This window comes from Prinia subflava, chromosome 26 (genome assembly GCF_021018805.1).
Source record: "Prinia subflava isolate CZ2003 ecotype Zambia chromosome 26, Cam_Psub_1.2, whole genome shotgun sequence".
Lineage (NCBI taxonomy): Eukaryota > Metazoa > Chordata > Aves > Passeriformes > Cisticolidae > Prinia > Prinia subflava.
In genome coordinates this window covers 4,373,218-4,399,020 of record NC_086272.1, presented here as the reverse complement: position 1 = coordinate 4,399,020, position 25,803 = coordinate 4,373,218, and the positions used below count along the sequence as shown (strand labels likewise).

The 25,803-nt window shown below is 50.3% G+C and overlaps 2 protein-coding genes and 1 pseudogene across 2 annotated transcripts in view; 1 reads left to right on the top strand and 2 right to left on the bottom strand.

Moving 5' to 3' along the window:
- LOC134562078 (zinc finger protein 239-like) overlaps window positions 1–25,803 on the top strand; it is a 49,583-nt gene that overhangs the window by 357 nt on the left and 23,423 nt on the right. The gene's annotated exons all lie outside the window — the stretch shown is intronic.
- Window positions 1,083–6,249, bottom strand: LOC134562047 (cytochrome P450 4F3-like). The gene is made up of 12 exons (XM_063419505.1): window positions 5,903–6,249; window positions 5,277–5,421; window positions 4,842–4,895; window positions 4,398–4,525; window positions 3,908–4,038; window positions 3,279–3,546; window positions 2,757–2,823; window positions 2,553–2,682; window positions 2,349–2,482; window positions 2,203–2,267; window positions 2,036–2,118; window positions 1,083–1,936 (listed from the first exon to the last, which is right to left on the bottom strand). Exons 1-12 carry the CDS (start codon window positions 6,086–6,088, stop codon window positions 1,756–1,758), a joined length of 1,572 nt encoding a protein of 523 aa, XP_063275575.1. The 5' UTR covers window positions 6,089–6,249; the 3' UTR covers window positions 1,083–1,755.
- LOC134562070 (nicotinate-nucleotide pyrophosphorylase [carboxylating]-like) lies at window positions 12,728–16,728 on the bottom strand (annotated as a pseudogene).

Below are 25,803 nucleotides of genomic sequence, written 5' to 3'. Positions count from 1 at the left end.
AGAGATCCTGCACAAGGAGGGCCTCCAAACCCATGCCAGGGTGCTCCGAGGAGGAAGGACCCACCCTGTGCCAGGAAGGCAGCCAGAGATGTGGCCAGAGCTCTGAGCTGGTGGTGCATGAACAGCTTCACAATGGCAAGAAGCTGCACCAGTGCTCGGAATGTGGAAGGAATTTTTCCACGAATTCCCGCCTGCTCCGCCACCAGATGAGCCACACCGGGAAACGACCCTACGAGTGTGGGAAATGTGGGAAGGCCTTCAGAGACACCTCTGACCTGATGATCCACCAGAGAGTCCACACTGGGGAACGGCCCTATGAGTGTGGAGAGTGTGGGAAGAGCTTCAGGCTGAGATCCGGTTTTAATTGGCACAAGAAGATCCACAGCAGTGAACAGCCCTATAATTGTGCAGAATATTGGAAAGGCTTCATGAAGAGCTCCCACCTCAAAGGCCACCAGATGATCCACACTGGGATATGACCCTGTGTGTGTGGGCAGTGCAGGAAGAGCTTCCATGACAGCTCTGGCCTGATCATGCAGCAGACAGTGCACACTGGGGAATGCCCCTACACGTGCTCAGAATGTGGGAAGAGCTTCATCCAGCACTCCTAGCTGCTTGTCCACCGGCAGATCCACACCGGAGAGAGGTCCTAAAAATGTCCTGAGTGTGGGAAAGAGCTTCTCCCAGAGCTGTGCCTTGGCCCAAGAGCAATGGAGGCACCAGGAAGGGAAGCCCTACAAGTGCCCCGTGTGCAGGAAGAGCTTTGTGCGCTGCTCCAACTCCATCCCCCATTGGAGAAGCCCATTGGATGATCCCCAGTGAGCCCCCTTGGGCAGAGCCTTGGGGATCCATGGTCCTGGTGATCCATGTTGGGAAGACAGCTGGCTGGCGGTCTCCACATCTTCCTGGGCCCCTGTGGGTACCTCGGTGCAGCAGGACAAAAATCTCTTGGGATGCAGACCAGTGTCAGGAACTCATTAGGGACAGTGTATTTTTTTAATTTTGATCTCAAGAAATCCCACCTTTTGCATCCCACTGTTTCTTCTCTAGGCATCAAGGAATACTGGGATGTCTTAAGAGTCTTTTCCAACCTAAATCATTCCATGATTCTAATTCTTTGTGACCTGTCCACAGGCATCTTCCAGAGCCAAATGATGACAGACTGGGGCAAAAACCCAAGATTTTGGATACAATGAAGTGGAAACTCCTCTAAAAAGGGTTCTTTCCAGCCACCCAAGCACGTGGATACTCAGCCAGCATGGACACATAAATCCTTTTATTTTGGCCTTCATTTTCTTTCACTGTTCATTGTTCATTGTTCTTCATCCTTTCACCCAACACTGGGGTAAAAATAAAATCCTTGATCTAAGACATAGATGGAGATATTGTGGGTAATGGCTGGGGACACTGTGGGACATGGACGGGGACATGGTGGTCATGGGGACTGGGACATGGACATGGGTGCGGACAGGGCTGTGGATGGGGATATTGGGCATAGGGGGTCACAGACACAGATGGTGACATGGGGGTATATGGCCATACATGAGGACATGAGAGCCATGGCCATGGATGGTGTTAAGTGGCCTAGGGGACAAGTCTGTGGGTGTCCATGTCCATGCCATGAGGTTTGCCATGACCAAGGACAACACATCCCCACCACCACCACGATACTGTCCCCTTCATGCTACCGTTAATTCCCTGCTCTTCCTCCAGACACCTTGCAGAGTGTCCCCATGTCGTGGTGACCCGTGTCCCTCAGGCCAGTCCCACCAGTGGCTCCAGCAGCAGCCAGATCCCGTCCTCAGCACGCAGGATCAGCTCGGGCTTGCGGCGCGGGGGTGGCCTCGCTGCGTCCCTCCGCAGCACAAACCGAGACAGGGTCAGTGCCACTACCACCTTCATCTCAGCCATGGCAAAGCTCTGCCCGATGCAGTTCCTGCCACCACGGCCCCACTGTCACTGTCACCCCACTGTGAACCCAGCCAGGGACAGGGGGCGCACTTGGGGACACTCCTGTCCCTTCCACAGCGCGTACCTGGGGCCAGCAGAGAAGGGGATGAAGGATGATGGGGACCGTCCCTTGCTGTTCTCTGGGCTGAACCTCAGGGGGTTGAACACCTGGGGGGACACCGACACCGTCATGCCAAGGGGACACAGCTGTCACCACTATGGTGACAGGGACACCTCGTAGCGTAGCCCTACCTCGGGCTCGGGCCAGAGGTCTGGGTTGTGGTGGGTCCCGTAGATGCTCATCAGGCAGATGACCCCTGGTGGGATGGGAATGGCCACTTTAGGGACAGCAGATGAGGGTGGGTGGTGACACAGGGGACACCCTGGCCATGCCATACCCTTGGGGATGACACGGCCATCACGCAGGGGGATGTCCTTGGTGCAGCGCCGGGACACAGCAGTGACAGGAGGGTGCAGCCGAAGGCTCTCCTTGATGCACATAGTGGTGAAGGGCAGCTGGGACAGGTTCTCCCTAGGGACAAGAGGAGGTGGCACCGTGTCCCTGAGCCACATGGCCGGGGGTGGCCCTGGGGACATCTCACCATTCAATGTCTGCTGTGTCCCGGCTGGCCAGGAGCTGCTGGACCTCCTGGCGGCACCTCTCCTGGTGCTCAGGGTGGCTGGCCAAGTTGTAGAAGAGCCATGCCAGGCCACTGGCCGTGGTGTCGTGGCCTGTGGGGACATTGGGTGAGTGAGGGGACACTGGAGTGGCTCCCCTGCAGTGGCACCTGGGAGCTCATGCTCACCCTCAAACATGAAGGTGTCAGCCTCAGCTGCTATGTCCTCATCTGACAGGGTGTGGCCGTTCTCGTCCTGTGGGGATGAGATGAGCCCCGGGCCACCTGGGGCCACCAGTCTATGGCCAAATCCCACACATGGCCACCACCCTACCCCCATGGCCACCATCCTACAGGCACCACCATCCCACTGGCCACCAGCTCTATGGTCAATGCTGCCCATGGCCACCACTGTTCTCCTGTGGCCACCAGTGTATGCCCAACCTCCCTGTGGCCACCAGCACCCCACTGGCCACTGGTCTATGACCAACTCTTCCACAGCCACCACCATCCTCTTGACCACCATCTCCCCATGGCTACCTTTCCATGGCCACCACCACCCTTTTGACCACCTTCATGCCCCTATGGCTACCACCCCATGGCCACCACCACCCTCTTGACAACCTTCATGCCCCTATGGCTACCACCCCATGGCCACCTCCACCCTCTTGGACCACCCTCATGCCCGCATGGCCACCATCCCAGCCCCACCTTGGTGAGCAGCAGGAGGTCGATGAAGTCCATGCTGTGTCCCTGGTGGCCATCCAGCCAGGCCTGGTGGCCCAGGGAGGCGAGTGCATGGCGCCGGCGCTGCACCACGTCGGCGGTGAAGGCGTGGACGATGGCGCAGGCGCGGGCGAAGCGCCGGCCGTCAGAGGAGAGGCTGTAGAGCCACCATGGGTGGAGGAGGGGCCGGAGCTGGCGCCGGACCACCAACGAGCTCAGCTCCAGGATGGCCTGGATGTACTCACTGGGCCGTCTGCAGGAAATGGGGACAGCGGGGGGATACCCTGGCCACCAGCATGGCCAACAGGTATGACAGCGGGGCCATTGGGGCCACCAGAATAACCAGTGGGGAAAATTGCAGGGCCAGGATGTCCAGATAGGGACAATGGTGGGACCAGGATGGCCAACAGGGATGATGGCAGGGCCATTGGGGCCACCAGAATGACCAATGGGGACAATTGCAGGGCCAGGATATCCCAATAGGGACAATAGTGGGACCAGGATGGCAAACAGGGACCATGCTGAGGCCACCATGGCCCCCAGGATGGCCAGTAGAGACAATGGTGGGGTCACCACGGCCACCAGGGTGGTCAGTGGGGACAGGTGACACTCACTCCTGGCAGTGGCTCTCGTGGCTGAAGATGCACTTCTGGAGCGTGTCCAGGGTGAGGAGGCTCAGGGCCTGCAGCACCTCCAACTCCACTGGCCCCCCGCCAGCTGCCACTGCTGCTGCCTCCCACTTGGCCTGTGGGGAAGGACCAGGTTGGGGAGAGAACAGGGAGATGGTCAGGGACAGGAGATGGGGGCAGGGGGTGAATTTGGGAGTGGGACAGGGGTGGGAGAGGGGGCAGAGTTGGGGTGGGGGTGTGGGACAGGGATGCGGTGATGCACGAGGGGTGGTGTTGGGGTTTGGGGGCAAGTTTGTGTCTGGGGTGTGGGACAGTACAGGATTTGGGATACAGGACGGGACTCAGGGTGCAGCAGTGGGCGCAGGACAGAATTTTGGGTGCGGGACTCAGGGTTTGGGATGCAGGTCAGGGTTTGGGGTACAGGTCAGGATTTAGGGTGCAGGAGGGGGACTTGTGCGCATCTCGGATCTCTCACGAGCAGCACGCGGGTGCTCTGGTTGAAGATTCCCAGGTAATTCCGGAGCACATCCCCATGGAAGGCGGGCATCAGGAGCCGCCGGTGCCGCGCCCAGCGCTGCCCACCACTCAGCAGCAGCCCCTCCCCTGGCGAGGGGACACCGGGGTCGGCTGAGGGCACCCAGGGGAGCTGACCCTGTCCCCTACTGCCCCTGTCCCATGTGACACACCTGAATCCATCCTGGGGGCACCCAGGGGGGCTGACTCTGTCCCCCACCTCCCCTGCCCCCTTGTGACACACCCAAATCCATCCTGGGGTCACCCAGGGGTGGTTTCCCTGTACTCCACTGCCCCTGTGACACAGCCAGATCCATCTGTGGGGCCACCCAGGGGTGCTGTGACACCCAGCTCCATTTGCAGGGCATCCAAGGGTGCTGTCCCCACCCTAGCCCCCTGCACTCACCTAGCCAGGGCTTGAGGAAGCCGTAGAAAATTTTGTCCTTGGGGGCCACGAAAGCTGCAGGGTACAAGGATGGGGTGGGCAGGGATTCACTGGGGTGGCATCGGTTCCCCTGGGTGGGGTTGAGGCCACCCTGTCTGCACCCATTAACCCTCCGGCGGGGACCCTGGGATGGGGACCCTCTCCCAGCACCCATGGCCACTAAGGATGGGGGTTGGGGGAAAACCACAGCTGGACATGGTGACACCTTTGGGTGGCCTTGGGGAACCCCATGGACAGGTTGGTGGCCACTATAGGGTGGCATTTGGCCTGGCCATGGTGACACCGCTGGGATTGGGTTGGTGGCTACTGCCTGGGCCCTGTCAGGTCTCTGTGCCAGGTGTGGTGACACTCATGGGTGGCCCTGGGGACCCACCCATCTGGTGTCCCATGTCCTACCTGAGGCACTGAGGAGTGGCCGGAGGGTGCTGGGGTGGAAGAGGCGCAGGACGGGCAGCCAGGGAAGCCCCCACCAGAGGCAGCCATGACGGTACCGGGCCACCAAGGCATCCACCTGCTGGAGGCCTTGCTCCGTGCTCTGGCCCTGGGGACAACAGGGGACAGCTGTGTCACTGGGGGCACAGGTAGGCTTGGGAGATGTGTGTGTCCTCAGAACACTGCCAGCCTTGGGGACATGTCTGTTTGTCCCCACTGTCCCCTTGCAGGTGCCACCACCTTCTCCTCACTGTCCCCCCTCACGTGCCACCACCCCATTCCTTTTGTCACCCTGCAGGTGCCACCACTACCCTGTTCCTGCGGTCCCCTTGCAGGTGCTGCCACCCTGTCCCCACTGTCTCCCCCAAGTGCCACCACGCCATTCATTCTGTCCCCTCACAGGTGCCACCACTACTCTGTCCCCATTGTCCCTTTGCTGGTGCCACCACCCCATCCTCACTGTCCCCCCCCACGTGCCACCACCTCATTCCTTCTGTCCGCTTATAGGTGGCACCCCCCCTCACAGGGGGCACACAGTCCCCACTGTCCCTTTGCTGGTGCCTCCACCCCCGTCCCCGCTGTCCCCTCACCATGCCGGTGTGTCCCAGCAACCAATTGCGCCAGGGCGGGATGGGGAACTTGTTCAGCTGGCGACAAGTGGCCCGGAATCGGGTGACAGCCACCAGCACGTCCCAGAGCCACCGCAGCAGCAGGGCCACCACGAAGGTGCCCAGGGCCACCGCGCCCAGGGAACCGAGCGCCGAGGCCACCGCCATGGCACCGCTCCTGCGGACACTCTGGGGACAGGGCAAGGGTCGGGTGGGGGCGGTGTCACCGGGTGCGGCTTTTGTCGCAATGCTCGTCCTGGTGGCAGCGTCTTCCGACACGCCCTGGTGGCTTCCTGCGGCGACACGTCCTGGTGGCAGCGTCCCCGCATGTGTATCCTGGTGGCATCGTGTCCTCCTCCCCCAGCCTGTGTGTCCCCCTGTCCCCTCATGTGTCCCTGTCCCCCCTCCCGTGCCGCCCTCTGTGAAAAACGAGGTTCACTTTCTTGGTAAATTTTAAGAAAATTTAGGAAAACAGGTTAAATTTTAAAAGCAAGACAAATAGGAGGCAAACAGTAAAGGGGTTAATACGGCCGACCTGGTACCTTGGCCGACCGGGTGTTCTGGGGTGTCTTGGCGTTCAGCCCTCCTATCTTGCAGAGATTCTTTAAATATCTTTTCTAATACATCAGCCTGCTGCATATGCATGATTTTTATGCATATTCATCTTTTTCCAAGAGCAGTTTAGCCTGGCCATGACTTGGTTCCGCCTTTTTTAACCACGCCTTTTTTTGGCTGTGGTTTTATCACCTTTGTGCTTTTATTATCACCTCCGGTTTGGGCTGTGTTTTTAGGAGGCAGGTGCTGATAAATTGGCATACCAACAGCAGGGTCCTCTTCACATGTTCACTGGATGTTATCCAAATCAAACAGTTCAATTGCGAGCATAACTATTCACCGTGACTAAGCAAAACCACGAAATCTCTATCTTTACAGAAGAGTTGTTTCAACACCACACATGGAATGATTTATTAAAATATGAATATCGATCTAATATCAATATTCAACTGTGACGGACAAAAAAACCTCTCTGACAGTTAAAGTTAGAAAGTGTATGTTTATTGCGAGGGCCGGGCAGCACGTGGGATAGCTCCCTAACGTGCACTGCAAAGATCACAGGTAATTACAAAGCCTTTTATTTACAAAAATGTTGAATACACAAAACACAAATGCATATTCATACCCCTGTCACTTCCTCTTCTCCACTTCAATTGACAAAAAGGTGATTAAGCATGCAGAGTTTGTTCCCTGAAATGGGTCCTTTTGTGAGGAGTGGTCACCAAAAGGAGGAAGTAAAACAAGTCTTCTTCATTCTAAACTTCTGAAAGTTCTAAACTTTCAACCTTTTCGAAGCAGATGTGATTGATGGATGGTAGAACTCCCTGTTTCCTGTTTTCCAGGACTATTTCAGTGGGTTTCTGGAAACAGGAGATCTGGTGTTGTATTGATTAGTTTCTCTGTTTGACAAGCAATGAGTTATGAAATCCGCGGTAGCTTATCTTAAATCCGGTTTCTTTTAACCATCCTCTAACTTTTAACTGATTTCAGCAAAGTTTATCTATTCATTTCAGCTAAATCAGGAACATCTATTGTTAACTATAACCTCAGCTTTTCTCAAAGCTTCAAAATTAGTGTCTCAGTAACAATCATTTTAATATTTGCGAAAAGCCAATACTATTAATACGTGTCTATACCAGCTCCAAGGGGCTCCTCCCTGTCCAGAGGGCCCCAAGGGACGGCTTTTAGCACAACAAAGTTTCATCCTGGCCCCACTTTTCATCAGCAGCTTCCTCTGAAAGTGTGAGGATGAGAATGTGATGCCATTTGGGCAAAAACAAATTTTAAATTTTTTCTGTCTGACCACCTTGATGCACATGGCAGTGTCTCACAAATGGGATGGGACTTTGTCTAGTGGCAGACTTAGGATTTATTTCTTTATCTGTCTGCATCATACAAGCGATAAGCAAGAGACACAGGAAAACAACAAAATCCATGCAAAGCCAGATCAGAGACAAGGCCACAGCTGATGCGAAGCCTTTTTCTAGATATTTTCTCAACCAGGAGTTTACAAGAAGAAGTTTAGAGTCATGTTTTTCTAGCAAATCAGAGAAAGACCCAAGTAGGTTTAATATTAAAAATAAGACTCCTGTAAACCTAAGAAATGATACACAATAATTCATTATTTAAGACTGAAACTTTTTCTATTTTTGCAAAGACCTTTTACATCCTGAACCAACAATCAATCCTTGTTCTTGTTCCTCATGATAGATAGAAATGTATTCACTTGCTTCCAAATTTCTTAGCTTCCCATGGGAAACTTTTGACATCCTCAGCCTTTCTTCAGCTTTTTGTCTACTTTCTGGGGTCTTTTGCTTTTTAGATTCCCAGTCTGTTATTAAAAAAAAAAACAAACCATGGGAGTACATTAGAACACAGCAGTTCCTGGGAGCACAGGGTGTTTCTGAGAGCAGCTCAGCCCAAGTGGGGTTGCTCAAGGCCAAGACCTGACCAGCATTTCTCAGATCACCGTGTGATTTGAGAGAATTTAAAATAATTTAAAATTATTTTGGGCAGTATTGTCTGCTCACATTCATTATCATCCAGAGTGTGTGTGCCTCAAACAGGCAGGGAATTGCTTCCCTCAGCCTCGATGCCACTCCCAGGCTTTCCCAGATGAGCTGGCAGTATAGGACAGTAAAAAATACAAAAAGGTGTTACCTGAGCCCGTGTGGCCTCTCAAGTGGCTCCTGGCCTCTTCCTCTCCTCTCCACTTGCACAACTTAAGTGACAGTATGAACATAGAACAGCTAAAACTGGTTGGGACAGTGATATTTGATAAGTACTCATGATTTAATCTGAGCTGATCATGTGATCTTGGCTTTGCAATAGTTGGGAGTGTGAAATACAAAGTTGTGTTTCATGTCAGGAAAATAAAAAGAATCTGTGTAATTGTAATTGTAGAACACAGCCATGGGACAGTTATAAAGATGAGTTCTAAAAAGCAACCAAGGAAAGCATGGAAGAAGGTTTTTTGAACAAACTTTGCTTGTAATTACCTATTATAAATCTCAAGCTATTCTGTAATAAGAGTCTTTGAATTATAACTTTAGAAGCTTGTTTTGTATTAAAGAATTTTAAACTGTAGTTTTAGAATGTAAAAAGGCTTTCTCACAGACTGGTAAAAAACACATCCTGAATATGGAATAAAGACTTCAGCTCGCTGATTTATGGTTCCTGAAAAAGGAAAACTGAACATCACTATCAAAGACTGATACACCTGGAAAATAGAAGCTGGACCCCACATCTGGACGCTGGACCCCACCACCTGGGATATATATCCTGGATGTACATCCTGGAATATTAAAATTTAAAATAGACCACAATAGGTATTGAATAATGACATTAAATATTGGAAATAGAAACTGCTGAGAAAAGCTTATGAATATGTATGAATATAGTCAATAAAATACCAGCAAGTCCAGCAATTGGTGTGCAGTCAGAAGGGAAAATCCTTCCCCTGCACCCAGCGCTGCCTCTTTGCTCACATGTTACCATGATAATTAATTAATTATTAAACTGAATTGCTGCTTGAAATATTGGCTGTGTCAAGCGTCTCATTTCTAACAGTTTGGAGGAGAATGCGGGCATCTCCAATCCATTGGGGGAGGCCCCTGATCTCGGAGAGGCGCCCCACCTTGGAGGCTCTTGCCTCAGGTGGCCCTGAGTGACTGGGGAATCTTTCAAGGAAAAGGAAATCCTTAAGGTAAATTGTGAGCAAAGGATTTTGAGCTCCTAGATAAGACTGCAGTAAAATTCACCTGTAATAACTCGTGCACAGAGACCCAGGCGAGAAAAGGAGGCTGTAAGTATCGCTTGGTTAGGTGGGCTAAGAATGGGTACACACGTGTGAGAGTGTGAGTGGTGTGTGTGTGAGACGTGGCCTGGCCACGAAGCGATTGTGGAGTTCTTCTAACCTCGGTTCTGTTTTCCCCGCGAGGGGAGCGGCAGGGGAAGGAACGAAGCAAGTGGAGGTAAAAGGGAATTCTTTTATAGAAAAAGGTCGGGGGCGGGATGCGGCAATAGTTGGGGAAGATTTCTTCACAGTAAATTGGAGGCAGGAAACGGTACTGGTTGAAGGGACTTTTTAGTAAAGAAATCTTAGAGAAGTGAGAAAATAGGAAGGCCTTTCATTACTGGAGTCAGAAAGAGCGTGGTCGAGGCAAGTGAGGGAATACCCGTTCCTTAGGATGGGTCAATGCCAAGGCAAGGACCCAGGGGTTGGTATAAACGAACAGGAAAATAGCAGTACTAAAGGTACTGGGAAAAGAGGGAGCTTTTTACCACAGGACAGTCCCCTGGGGTTAATGTTAAAATTTTAGGATGAATGTAAATCCAGGAAAGGAAAAAGTAAAGAGAAAATGATACAATACTGTATGATGGAATGGACTAAAGAAATGACACGACCTGATAATTTGTACTGGCCAATGTACGGGTCGTCTGAGGGGTGGATCTGTCAGGCCCTGAATGCCTGTGTAAATAAAAGGATCCAATTAACCAAGAAGAGAGCGATTATGCTGCTTTATGGCACAAGTCCTGGCCTTCTCCCCTGTATGCTTTAAAAACCAAAAAGGAGAAGAATCCATGAGGCCACTTACACAACCTCCCCCCTTATCTACCACAACCAGCTGCCCCGCCAGAGGTGCCTAACCCAGCACCCCAAGCCCCTATGGCACCGTTTGCACCTCAAGCCCCTGTGGCTCTGCCTCGTCCTCCAGATTCAGCACCTGCACATAGAAGCAGGGAGACAGTTCGGGCAGAAAGGCACAAGGACAGTGATGATGAGAGCAAAAGGGACCAGTTGTATCCATTAAGGAAGGTACTGATAGTAAGATACCACGGGGGGAGTGGGGGGGACAGCTATTAGATATGTATCAGTACCATTGAACACTGGGGATATGAGAACTTTTAAGAAAAAAAAAAAAAGAAATGGGGACGTCTGATAGACTAGATCAGTTCCTGGGGCCCAAGAGAAGCCACAATTAAGCTATTAAACTTCTTAGAGAAAAAAAGGTTTGAAAGCTTCAATGTCCAAGTTGCAATTTGTAGAAGCAGAAATGAAATATTTGGGTCATTAGTTAAGTAAAGGAACAAAGAAACTGGACCCCGAATGAGTATCGGACATACTTGCCTTACCTTCTCCCAGAACAAAGGCAGAGATAATACAGCTGTTAAGGTTATTAAAGTATTGTAGGCAGTAGATAGAAAAGTATAGTCAAAAAGCAAAATTTTTATATAAGAAGTTAACTGGAGAAGTGATTCATGATTGTGTAGAGCTAATTGAATTACAAACTAAAGTAAGACCAGATTTAACTGAAATAGAATTATCTGAAGAGGAGAAATATTTCATCAATAGCTCCTTCAAAGTATTAGAAAGGAAGCAGAGGTCAGGATATGCAATTGTAGAGGGAGGAAACATGTCGATAGTAGAAAGGAAAAGGTTAAGTTCCAGCTGGCCCGCACAAGCCTGTGAGTTATATGTGTTATACCGGGCTTTAGAACTGTTAAAGGACAAAGTGGAGACTATTTATACAAAGTGTATTTTAGAATTGTACATACTTTTAGGAAGATTGGGAAAGAGAGAAGTTTGATCAATACCCAAGGAAAATGGTTGATCTATCAAGAATTAATACTTGAAGTGCTTGAATCATTAAAAGGACCAGAAAAAAAAAAGTAGCTGTTACACATGTAAAAGGTCACCAAAGAAGCACAAGCTATTTAGCAAGAGGAAATAACATAGCTAACCAAGCTGCAAAAAGAGGCAGCTTTTGAATTGAAAGAAACAATTCAGTTGAATATTATAACAAGAGTTCAAAGAGAACTGCAAAATAATTTATAGCTCCCAAGAAGCTATAAAGAAATTAGATACTAATAAAGAACAAGGAAAATGAGTACTCTTAGATAGGTGGGAAATTTTGCCCAAAGCCTATGCACAAAAGATTTTGAGCCAATTACATCAGCATACTCATTGAAGAACCAGGGCCTTGTGTGATGAATTTTTTTTTTAATATTATTTGTGAATTGGGGGTTTTGTTTGTTTGTTTGTTTGTTTTTGTTTGTGGGGTTTTTTTTAATAGCAAAGCAAGTAACGCAGAGGCGTGTTACTTGTCAGAGTCAACAAAAAGGTAATGAGGCAAACCCCAACGGGGGGGTAAGAAAATAGCCTATGGACCTTTTGAAAGAGTTCAGGTGGATTATACTGAGCTTCCAAATGTCAGTAAGTGGAAGTATCTGTTAGTACTAGTAGATCAACCAGTAACTCACTGGGTAGAAGATTACCCAGCTATAAGGGCCACGGCCAAATTTGTAATTAAAATACTATTAGAACAAATTATTCTCCATCTGGGGTTATTCGAGCCATTGATCCTGATCAAGGCTCCCATTTTACCTCTACTGTCATCAAAGGGGTAACACAAGCCATGGGTATTTCCTGAGAACACCATACCCCCTTAGCACCCTCAGAGCTCTGTGAAGGTAGAAAAGAAGGCCAAACTATAAAACAGCATTTAACCAAATTAATGATTGAAACCAGAATGTCCTAGATAAAATGTTTACCTTTAGCATTGCTTAATATAAGGACACTTCCTAATGCAGATACTGGGCTATCAGCATATGAAGTGCTTTATGGAATGCCATATTCCCATATGCCATTTATTCATTATAAAGATGAGTTCTAATAAACAACCAAGGAAAGCATGGAAGAATGTTTTTGAACAAACTTTGTTTGCAATTACCTATGATAAGTATCAAGTTATTCTGTAATAAGTGTCTGTTAATTATAACTTTAGAAGCTTGCTTTGTATTAAAGGATTTTTAACTGTAGTTTTAGAATGTAAAAAAGCTTTTAGACAAAAGAAGGAAATAAGAAGGGGGCCCAGGCCTTTCACAGAAGGTGGGAAAACATCCTGGACACGAAAGAAAGTTTTCAGCTCACTGATTTATGGCTCCTGAAGAGGGAAACTGGACATCACTATTGGAGACTGATTGACCTGGAAAATAGAATCTGGACCCCCACATCTGGAAGCTGGACCCCACCATCTGGGAGACATACCCTGGATGTACATCCTGGAATATTGAAATATTGAAATAGATCACAATAGCCTATAGAATTGTACAGGACAAAACATGAATGTTAAGTATTGAATTGTGACGTTAAAACTAGAAATGGAAACTGCTGAGAAAGCTTATGAATATGTATGAATACAGCAAATAAAACCCCAGCAAGTTCAGCAATCGGTGTGCAGTCGGAAGGGAAAACCCCTACCACTGTACCCAGCGCCCTGTCTTTCCTCACACTTTACCATACTAATTAATTAAGTATTAAACTGAACTACTGCTTGATATATTGGCCATGTCAAGCATCTCATTTATAACAGGAGTACAAAGAGAAAAGGAGGATGGGGAGGACTCAGGGTGGAGTTTAGGGCCCACCTTAGAGGGGGAGGTGAGTGGGAGGACCCCAGGATGGAGATTCAGGATCCTCAGGGTGGCCTTTGTGGGATCTCAGGGTGGATTAGAAGGTCCCAGGGTGTATTTTAGGGTCCCAGAGTTGATTTAGGAGGTTCCAAGATAGATTTTTGGGGTCTCAGACGGATTTTGTGGGTGCCAAGGTAGATTTTGGAGTCCCGGGCTGGGGGCAGGTCTCAGGCATTGGCGCCCCCTGGCGGCTGGGAGGACTCAGTGCCACATTTCACGGTCCCCCTCAGCAGGAGGGCTTTGGGCTTTGAGGACTGCCAGGGTGGATTTTGGAGTTTCACGGTGAGTTTTGCACTCCCCAGCATGGACTGGGGCATCTCAGGTTGGGTTTGGGGTTCTGGAGTAGGTTTTTGGAGTCCCAGGTAAGATTTTGGGGTCCTAGGGTGGGTTTTCAGGGTCCCGGGATGGATTTTAGGGTTCCAGCACCCGCAGTGTGAAGTCCAGGGGAGGGGCACTGTGGGTCAGACACCCCATGGACACCACGTCGATGTGGGGCCCCAAAAACTGGGGGAGGGTCTCCAGAATGATCCCCCCGCTGGCCTCCACCGTCACCCAGAGGTGCGCGACCTTGGCCTGCGCCGCCGCCGTGTGCAGGTCCTGGCGGGGGACAGCCTGTGAGCAGGGAGGACTCCCTGCCCAAAATTTGGGGTGCACTGGACAGAAAACCCCCGTTAAATGGATGCCACACAGTGCAGAATTCTCCCCTCAAAACTGCTGGTTTCACTGCCCAGTTTGGGTCCCTCCCACAAGAAACCACCAATTCAGGGATTACTCTACCTGCGGACCTTCAAAATTGGGGTGTCCATTCCCAAACCCTACAAATCAAGAGTTATTCCCTTAAACCAGAACATCAATAAAAACAGGTGTTTCCCACCCAAAATCTGCACAATTGGGGCCCCCACCCATCACTGACCTCCAGAACAACCCCAAATTTGGGCTCTCCAATCCACTTACCACCCAAATTGGGGTCCACCCACCCAGAACCTCCCAAAATTGTGGCCCCCCACTCAAACTCTCCAGTTCAGGCATTTTCCCACCCACTGAGCCCCACATTGTAGTCCCCACACCTAAATTCCCCAAATCAAGGATTGCTCGACACAAAACCCCCCGAACTGGGATTACTCAACCCTCTGATCCCCCAAAATTTGGATTCCCCGCATCTATCTTTGGGACTGCCCCACATTTACAGCAGATTCCCATTTTCCTGGTGCAGCCTCACCCCTGGGTGTCCCCCATTTTTGCCACTCCCCTTTGTTTTGGGGGGCTCAGCTGGAGGGAGCAGAGCCAGAATCTATGTGGTCATCACCCCCTTTTTGAGGTATTTGACTTATTTCACTGCTCTGCCTCCCATTTTCAAGGGTGCAGACCCCCATTTTTGGGCTCCAGCCTCACACCTGTGGGGTCCTCCCATTCTTGGCAGCCCCTTGTCAGATTTTGGGAGCCCACCTGGTGGGGGCAGAGGTCAAATCCCTGATGTTACTGCCCCACTTTTTGGAGATCTGTGCCCCATTTATGGGGTTTAACCCCATTTTTAGAGTCTAATCCCCCATTTTTGAGGTCCAGCACACCTTGGGGTCTCACAATTGTTGCCCCCCTCCGATTTAGGGGCTCACCTGGGGGCCAGGTTGTCCAGCAGGACGATGTCAGCCCCTGCCCCTGCAGCTGCCAGAGCCTCATCTGCACTTGAGCACTCGACCCCCAACCGGTGGGTGAAGCCCCCGGCCCGGCACACTCCCAAAATCATCTGGGGAAGTAGAGGGGGGTCAGGGGGAACTCCAGAGCGATGCCCAATCCCTCAGACCCAAGATGGGGTGGGGAAAAAATGGGGGTCCCCACAGTGCTGACTCAAAATTGCGGTCCCCCAACATTTCCCCCAAATTGATCCCCACAAGTTGAGGTCTTCTGCCCAGATCCCCTTAATTCAAGGGTGTTCCCCGACCCGAAAATTGTGGTTGCCCATCCTAGAAACACCCAAATTTAGAGTTATACAACACAGTATCCCCCCTCCCTTTCTGGGGTTATCCCCCAATTTCCCATTCTCCCCAGTCTCAAACTGGGACCCTCCCATACATCCACCCCAATCCAGGGGTCCTCCCACATCAGTCCACACCCAGAAAACCCCAATCCAAGAGTCTATACCCAAATTGGTGCCCCCTTCACGTATTGGTGTATCCCCACCACCCTCGAAATTCGGGGAACCCCAAACCATCACTGTTCCCCAAATCAAGCTCCCTCCACCAAATCCCGCCCAATTTCCTCCAAACCTCATGTTCCCCCCATGCAACACCCCAAAACCTGGGATTGTAACACCCACCACCCTGATCCCATCAATCCCACCCCAAACTAGGGTCCTGGCCCCCAGTCTCTGAGATTCCCTGACTTGCACCCCACAATCCCGGGGTTCTGCCGCCATTACCGCCCAAACTCTGGAGTCCCCCACACCCAGAACCCCTCTATTCAAGGGTCCCCCCCATTGTCCCCCAAGTTCGGCGTCCCCACCTGCTCGAGTCCCCCCGCTGCCGCCGCCAGCGCTCGGTGATTGTCCTTGAGCAGGAGGAGTCCCCCCAAACCTCCCCGGTGGGGGTCGGCGCCCACCACCCCCAGCGCCTATTTCTCCGCCAAGCCAAAGCCGGGCATGGTTTTTCGGGTGCCCCTCACCACCCCCGCCCAGCCCTGTGCCCGGGCCACCGCCACGGCCCTGGCGGCCATCGAGGCCACCCCGCTGCAGCGCCCCAAAATATTCAGGGCCACCCTCTCGGCCCCCAGCACCCCCGCGGCCGGACCCTCCACCTCGGCCACCACCGCCCGCCCTGGGGGCAGCGCCGCCCCTTCGGCCACCCTCCGGCTGAGCCGGCACCCCGACAGCCCGAAAACGGCCTCGGCCAAGGGGGCTCCGGCCAGGACGCCCCCCGAGCCGCCCCCGCTCTTGCTGAGCAGCTCCGCTCGGGTCGCGCTGTCCCCCGCGGCCGCCACCGCCAGGGCGCGTCCTCGTCCAGCCGGGAGCGCGCCAGGGAGCGCAGGCGGTGCGGGGGCGGCGCGGGGGCCCAGCCCCGGCCGGGGGGCGCCGAGCGGGCCATGCTCCGGGGGCCTGGGCACAGCGACAGCGGCGCCACTTGGGCTCTGCGGGGGGAACTCTGGGCTGATGGGGAAGGCTCTGCGAGGGCTGCTTGGGGTCCGAGGAGGGTCCCCGAGAGGATGGTGGGGTCCGCGGTGGGGCTTTTCAGGGAGATGTTTGGGTCTGGAGATGATTTGGGGGTTTTTGGGGTGCTGAAGGGGAAATTTGGGGTGGTCTTTGGGGAGGTTTAGCGGATATGGGGATTCCTGTGTGAATTTTGAGGGGATTCTTGGGGGTTTGAGGGTCCCAGGAGGGTCCTTGAAAGGATACTGGGATCCAGGTAGGATTTACAGGGAGATATTTGGGTCTGGAGGCGGTTCGGTGGCTATTGAAGTGCTGAAGGGGAAGTTTAGGGTGGTCGTGAGGGGTTTGGGGGATATTGGGATCCTTGGGAGAATTTTGGGGGTGGCTCCCTAGTAGGATTTTTGGGGGGGATCTTCAAGAGTTTAGAGCGTCCCAGGAGGGCCCTTGAGGAGCTATTGGGGTCCTGGGGAGGGGTTTTTGGGGCCGTTTGGGAGGTTCTTGGGTGTGGGCCTGACATTGGTCTGAATTTAGGCTTCAGGCTCTGCCACTGTCTGTGTGAAAGGCAAGCGAGCAACTTTCTCATGTTAGCCTGAGAAATATTAAAGAGGAATTCAAACAAACCTTGGGAAGTGAGAAACTATCTGCAGGTGGTGTTTTTCCAACATGTTTACTGGAAAGAAATGTTTACTAAAGGGTGTAGACGCTGAGTAACCAATCATGTTCTTTGTACCGAACTACTCTATAAAAGTAGAATTTAGAAGAATAAAGTTTGCTCTCATCTTTACCATCATAGAGAGTCATGTTGTTATTTCTGTGCCGTCTGAAAACCGTAGCAACACTTGGGTTCTTGGAAGGGGATTTTGGGTGGATCCTGGGGAGAGGTTGGGGATCCTCAGAGGGTTCTGGAGGAGGATCTTGGGGTCTAAGGGGATTTTGGAGAAGACTTTCGGGTGCAGGAGGGATTTGGGAATCCAGGATGGAGATCAAATGTGGGTCCCACGCCACCATGGGCACCCCAAATGTGAGTCCCCCTGCCCCCTGCTGCCCCTTCCCCCCAGCTCAGGCCAGTCCAAAGTCCAGTCCGGCCACAGCACCCGCCCCTCCCCCCGCCCTTTCCGAGACCCCCGGGTGGGGGAGGGGCGCCCCACTGACCAGTCGAGACTCGGAGATTGGGGCTCGGGGGTTCTTACCTGGGGGGCCTGGCCCGCCCCTCCCCAGAGCCCGACCCCAGGCTGTGCTTGGCTGCCCCGGGGGTCCCCACCCACCAAACCCCCCCCAGGTTTGGGGTGGGGGAGGGGAACAATAAATGAGCGTGGGGGGAGCGTTGGGGAACACGTGGGTGGCACCCCATGGTCGGGGGGCACTTGGGGTGACACCAGATGACATCAGGTGATTCCCCCAACCTGCCCCTCCCTAATTCAGACCCTTCCCCACCCCATCAGTGTCAGGTGGGGGGGCTACAGTGGCACTGGGGAGTGACTAACACATGGGGGTGACAGGATGTGCCAGTGGCAGGGGTGTCCCCGCAGTACCCGTGACACGGGACATTGGGGTGTGACAGGACAAACAAGGCAGGGGGTGGGGAGAGGTGGAGGGTGGTGACAGCACCAGGGGTGTGATGGTGACCGTGCTGGGGTGTGATGGTGACCGTGCTGGGGTGTGATGGTGACCGTGCTGGGGTGTGGGGGTGACAGTGCCAGGGGTGCTCCTGTGGGCGGGGCCGGGGCCGAGGGTCGGGACAAGGTTGGGCTGAGGGGAGAAGATGGAGATGAGGGGAAGAGGGGACCAGAGCAGGGGAACACAGGGAGGAGATCAAGGCAACCAGGCCATGGTGGAGAGGACAGCAGAGGGAACATGGAGATGACAGTGGGGACAGGGACATGATGGGAGCCAAACATGGAGCTGGGGACATGGAGAGGACATGGACATGGTGGCAGGGTCGTGGGGATAGGGGTGGTAGGGCAGGGTTCAGGTGGGACATGGGGCCATGGGAATAGGGGGATTTGGGATGCTGGAGTATCACCGTGGAGGCCTAGCCAGAAAACAGACTGGAGACACAGATCTGGGTGCATCAGAGCATGCAGGGCAGGAGCCCCGGTTTATTTACAAAAACCTACTTTTATACTTTTACTATGAGGCCTGTGGATCTGAGGAAGGAATTCCCACCTCCACATCACATTGGTGAAGGGGACTGTCACACAGTCTTGTTTGTCCCGGCAAGGAATGTAAAATCAATAGCTATGTTTATAGAACATAGCTGATGTTTACATTAAAAGACCGTGAGAAGGTACGAACTTCTCCTTTAATATTGTTGCCCGATCCGAAGAAAACACAAACAACTGAAGTTGTTTATGCGGTGCTTTATTGAGGGCCCTGGGAGCCTGGGACTAGCGTCCAAAGTCAGAGCCCCATCTCACAGAAATTTTACAGGGTTTTTATATGTTTCTTTACATGATTTCTTCATCGTAACAAAATCTTACTTAATTCTAACACCTGGTACTATTATCTTCTTGACATTTAGGTTCCTGCCAAAAGGTACATTCCTTAGATAAGTGATTATCTCTTAGCTACACTGCTTACATTACAAATTTCACTATAATAGTTCATCTGCAGGTTATACGCTGCCTACCAAGCCTTAGCATGACTACTACTAATGTCAACTATAAGGTTCTCTACTAGCTAAATACAGTTATTTTAATCAAATGGCAAAAATATGAACGCTCAGCAAAACCGGGAAAAACTCATGGCAACACTGGAGCACGAGGCTGTGGGGACATAGGGACATATTCTGCCCCCCCTCCGCCTCCAGGGAGTTCCTGGCAATAAACGTGAGGGTCTAGCCCAGGAGGGTGATGGGGAGTATAATAAATATAGTGAGTTAATTTGTGTTTTTAGAGATTCTAACATGTTGAACTCATAAAAACAAAATAAAAGTGTAACCTAAAGTTCAGCCAGCCACAGAATTAAGAAATTCCTAGGCCGGCATCACCCAGTAACCACCATTCAAGGGAACACAATAAGATGCCGGAACTGGAGATGATGAGATTGGCATCAGAAAGAAGGACACATTAACATAAGGAATCAGTTCTCCTCCTGTGGGCAGCAGAGCCATCAGAGCATCATCATCACCCTGATCTCCGGAGGAGAAAGCTTTTCCATTCACAAATCTCAGTTTCCATTCATCCACCAGAGGACTAAATTTGGCACCTCTCCCTCCCAGAGGAGACTCCTTTTAGCAGACCAATGAAGGCAATGAATTCAAATAATCAGTCCTGGGAACAAAGGGACTGTGGGGAAATCTTGTGCGAGGGGCAAAATAAAGTATATAAAACCTGAGCCCCAAACGAGGCCATTTTGTGAACTTTTGGGGGGGCTGCAGTGAGCTAGAGGCTGTGTCCCCATTCACCCTTTGACGATCTTGGGTATATCCTCAACAATACTCCGCTGGGGGTTTTTACCGTAATTCTGTAATTTGATTTTTTTGCCGAGGCCGTGTTACGGGTTGTTATAAACGCCAGGACAAATTTATTGCCAAATTCAATAGTTTGGTTTATTAATATCCAAATCACAAAATTTAGAATCAAATTATAACAATTTCAAACAATAAAAACAAAACAATACGAACCCCACGAACAGCAAACTTACTTGACCGAAGTTCTCCCGGGAAAAGTAGAGCCAAGGGTGACCCCAGAGACACAGGACCTGGCAGCCGGTGTCTCTAGCTGGGTTCACGAACTTGCCCACCTAAAGACCCAACTTAAATACACTTAGTTTCCCCCTCGGCAACTTTCCTCCCATTGTTTCTCTAATCATCGACCATTAACTTTATTTACATTAAATCCCGAAAGGGTCCCCGGGCACATTCAAATGCTAATGTCCAGAGTTAGTCCTTGCTTTGAGTAACTGCCGTAGAGGTGTGTGATGACCGGTGTAAGTCCTCGCTGGCACGTCTTTGCTGGCACGTAGCGTTTGACCGTTGCGAGTCCCGATGAGTTGAGCTGCACGTAGGCAGGGGCAAGTCGTTCTCACCTTCCATTTTTGGAACCCAGAAGATCAGGGAGGTGCTTTCCAGAAGTTCGTGAAACGTGCGGGTTGAGCAGTCACACACATACCTTTATATAATATATATCACAGTTCCCAATCTATAATTATTTATAGAACATGAATTAAATAACCATATTTCCCACAACTCCCCCATTTCTTTTCTTTTGTCAATAATTTTAATTCATGTTTTGTATTTTACTTAATTGTTTTCCTCCCTCGAGTTTCCCGTTCCTTGGAGAAACACCTGATCAGCGATTCCTGAACCATGTTTGCCTTTTCTGCTTTTCTTCTATCTTTCCAATTCCCATGTCCCTGACTGCCTCTGAGTGCCAGCTAGTTACTTGTGCCTTAACAGGGGTAACTTTTTGGAGGAGCCTTAGGTCACAGGGCTAGCCCTTCACCGAGCGCACAGCCTGGTTCACACCCCCTAGAGTGATCCGCAGAAGCTTCCCTCTGTCTGGCCCAGCGTCTGTCGGGTTGCAACCGAACAACGGGGAAGTTTCTTCGCGACAGCAGGGGCTCTCTGCTCGGACCCTCGGGGTGGTTCGGACGGCATACCTCCTTTTCAAAAATTCCCCACCGAGATTACTTTACTTGTTCTGGCACTACATTAGTTCGACGGCACTCCGTGGCTAACACTTGGGCCTTTAGATCCAATTTTCCCTTTAACCCCTTTTCGTATATTGAATACCACCCGGGATAATTTGGTTCTATCAATCCCAAACGTGTGGCACAGTTTACGAATCGCATAGTCAGAGTCTGTTTTTCCTCAGAACACCTGGGGCATAACCCCAGCGGCCCCCCCACCCCCACTTGCAGTGCACCACCCAAATTTCAAGACAATAATTGTATTTGAAATGGATATATGGATTGCAGGGGCATCCAGGTTCAGAGCAGCGCATGGATATTTCTTCTGCCATTTGCTTCTGATATCCTGGGGTTGGAGTTCTTTCTCCTTAAATTTCTGGAGCTCCGGATTCACCCTTCCTAATGTTCTAACACCTTCCTTCTGGTTACCCTTCCCTCTCTCAGTCCTCCTCGTCGGGTGGTTATTAAGTTTACTTTGAGGCTCCTTTAGGCTGCAGCTTAATATTTCCAGGGTGTTGGCATCCTCTGTGCAGCCGGACCCTCAGATCTCCGGGGGAAGAGATGACCTTCCATTCGGGGTTTTCCCTCGGGGCTGTTAGTTTCTTAACTCTGGAGGCGTGTGTCCAGCCTCTTTCAGCTATTCGGATGGCTGTATCTGTAGTTAAAAGGACAAGAAAGGGTCCCTCCCAATGAGGGGTTAGTGACACCGTCCTCCAAGCTTTTATCAGTACTTTATCTCCTGGTTGTATATCGTGAATAGCAAATCCCAAGGGAGTACTCTGTAGAATTATTCCCTTTTTTCTCAGTTCTTGTAATTTCTTACTGAAACATACAAACAATTCTTTTTACATCCTACCAATACTTCTGACAATGTCCACTGGATATATAGCGAGCAAACAATAAACACTAAGACTACTCCAAATCCCATAGTATTAACACAGGTTTTAGCTTTTTAAAGAAAACTTCAGTTAAAAAAATCATAGATGAGCACAAACAATTTGGGCTTATTTCAAGAATCAAACTCAGCACATTCAGAGTGATTTGGCATACAGACAAACATTCATAAAACCCAGTATCCTACAATGCTCGGTGACAACAGCAGTTTCCAGGACAATCAGCTGTTAAGGTTACACACATCCTCACTCAGTTTCTACAGTCTCAGTGTAATGAGTCTGCACTACTGCTAATTAACTGAACTACAAATTTATATTCCAGACCCCTACTCAGCACATTCTCAGATACACACAGCCAAAAGAAGGACGCAACTTGAGTGAGACAATGGGACCACCTTGTCCCTATTTTCAATGTGCACCCTGCCATGGCCATTCTCACTCAGCCTCCAAGAAGCATCTGCCTTCACAACTGCTTCTCACCCTTGCTTCAGCCACCCCTAATGATCAGCAAAATTAACACAATTCCAGAAGCACTATCGGACCTTTCAGCTCTGCTGCTAGCTTGATGGCGACACTTCTTATTTTGGTTTGTAATTCCACTGCCTCGTAGCAATTGTGACTACACTCCTCAGATCCTCCCCAGGACCGAAACTGGGCGGGGTTTCGAGCAGCAGCAGTACGGAGTTTTAACTCCGGGGAATTTACTAGAATTGCCTCATATTTCAATAGCCGGGATTCAGTAAGCCATTTAAAACATACCCCACCGGTTTCCTGGCTCCCGCCCACTCCTGTGTAAGAACTCCATACGCCGTGTGATTGCTAACATCCACGAAAAGCTGGAACTCCCGGTTAATATACCGGGGCAGTTCCCGTCAACTACTCGTGCAGATCCGTCTACAAACCATTTCTCACAGACAGGATCAGCTGCAGACCCCTATTTCAGCGTGGCAAGATACAATCCTGCAGCAGTAGCTGAAGTGACTTCTTCACTTCATCAGAGAGCCAATTCAAACAATCAGTAGAAAAAAACAAAGCACACCAAATAGAAGAAACTATTACAAAGAGCAGAACTTACTCTGTAATAAACCATACATTACTTAAATTCAGAACTTAAAACCCAGAAAAGTTTTCCAAAGCCAGGAGTCACTGTAAACATCAGGCCCCGGTAATCAGACAGCTTTATCTAGTACAATTATCAGAACATTAACACTACTCCTTTTTACTTCAGTCCAAAAAAAACTTCACAAGCAAACTCGAGATAACTTGTGCCTAATTCCCAAAGTAAAGCTCCTGTATTTGCTATCCATTCTTGCGTATTATTAAACTTGAATACACAAGCAAACACCGACCAAACTTAACACCGGTGACAAAATGCTGCCTCTCTTACATCACTTACTCTCCACCCCTGAAAACACAGGCACCAGGGCAACCTCAAGGTTCACATCCTCCAAATTTGAGGAGCAAGTAAGAAGACATAATATCAAAGGGACAACACAAACCATCTCCTTCTAAGGAGTCAATAATTAAAATTAAGAATCCCGGTTCCCAACTAGATAAAATACATACAGAATAGGAACTGCAAAGAATAAAGAAAAATCCTGTAACTACCAACACAGAGAATTATACCACTTTCCCAACTTAATACTAGAATCCTGACTCCAATTACCATTCCAACACTATCTCGACAGAAAGATTTAGTTTCCTGCCTCTCAACAGCCGCTTTAATTTGGACTTCACCGGCCACATGCTTCAACCTTTTGAAAGAAAAACTGAAACACACAAAACCCTTGCAGTACACAGTCTGCCAACACAAATGCCATATTCCTGCTCAAGCTGACAATCCGAATTCAAAATGTAGCAATTGTTTCAAACATAGACGAGCTACATCCACCATACTATCAACCTTTTGATTTGCACAAAATCCCCACATGCAGTAGACAGACAACAAAAAGGAAGATATATTTTCAGCTTTTCAAGAACAAACACCTAGGTATTTCCTACGCATAAGTATAGCTCCCATTCTTGGTCTCTTCTCTCAATACTTTTATCTATTTTTGCTTATTTCGCCTTACAGGGCGGTTTTCTGCCCCGGGCAGCCTTGTCTAATCACTTTAAAACTGCCGCTTTCCTTCGTCTCCCGGCAACCATGGACTGACTCGCCCTGCCGCTTGCGGGAAGGGGCGGGTTTCGTTCCATTCCCACGTTAGTGAAAAGAAAAAGAAAAAAAAAACAACTCCGCCGATCTCGTCCAGGAGAAAAAAAACTCTTAAAGCAAAATACACAACTCTAGGGAGTCTCCAAAATGTATTCAGCCTGAAGTAAAAGATCTACCACCACCAAGGAAAAGAGTAGGCAAGATTCCTTTTAATCCCTTTTCTATCTTTTTCTCCTTTTGCAGACTCACGTGAATTTTCGCATTTCTAATTTGCACGCTTCCCAACACCACTAGTTATTCTCTAATGCATTCCAATTCACCTTTGGTAATTTCTGTTTTGCTCTACTGTCAAATTTCTTACGGGAATGCTTCTTTTCCCCCATTTTTCCTCCCGGGCCATTCTTGCTCTCACACCAACTGTCCCACCCCGAATCCCTCCCGGGCTCTTCAAGATCTCCTTCGGGGGTCCTGGTTTTAGCCAGGGCTCTAACTGGTGTATACCTGTCTGGTTTATTCTTCCACCCTTCATTTTCCTTACCCTTCTTCTCTTTTTCTCCATATTTTAGCGTCGGTGGCCGAGGTGCGGGGTCAGGACCAGAAACGGGGGCAGGATTCCCTCTCGGGAATCTCCTTGAACGGGAGGGAGGTTTCTGGAGTGGCCGCTGAGCTCGGGGCTCCGCATGGGTCTCGGATGGCAGTGCTAACACTGCCCCTGAGAAGGCCGGGGAGGAGGAAGGGGTAGGGGTAGGGGCTGGCAGGACGGGGGCCACCGAGCCGTGAGAGAAGTTTATCCCGTAGTCCAGTTCATTCCGTGTTTCCCTTTCCTCAGAACACAGCTTTACTCGTACCTCATATCATAACAGAACATATGCCAATTCCTCAAATTCTCTCCTTTTCTTCTTCGCTACATGTTCCCACAGAGCTTCCCACGCCCATTCGTCAAAAGTACCAAACACAGGCCATATAATATTAGGTCCTATCTCCTTTCCTCCCCAAACATTCATACACAAATAAATCATCCGATCTTTAGATGCTCCTCTCCTAATTGGGCATTCTTGCCAACCTTGCAACAACTTTCCTAATGGACTTTTCCGAGGAATTTCAAGAGCAGCCCTCGCTGAGGTTTCCCTTAAGGAATCCTCCCGATCTCTGCTGAGATCTGATCCCATACTCCCCGTGGCACAGAAGTTATGGGATACCACAAATTAAATCCCGAGTTTCCGAACTCGATGCCGTTAACTTAATGATCCAACGGATGACCGTTCCGTGGATGTTCGGTTAACGGCGGGGCTCTGTAACCGCCACCGAAAAAATTAAGCGACCCCCCTGGTCGCGGTCAAGAAGGCTTACTCGTCCCCGAACTCAAAAAGGGACATCCTCTTTCCTTCAGGACCCCCTGGTGACCTCCCCCACCCCGTCGGGTAACACTCACACACGAAGCGAAATATCACACGTTCCAATCGCTTCCCCGTCGGTCGGCCGTGTCCCTCGCGGGAGCAGCGGAAACGCGACCTTAAGGTCCGCTCTCGCTTCG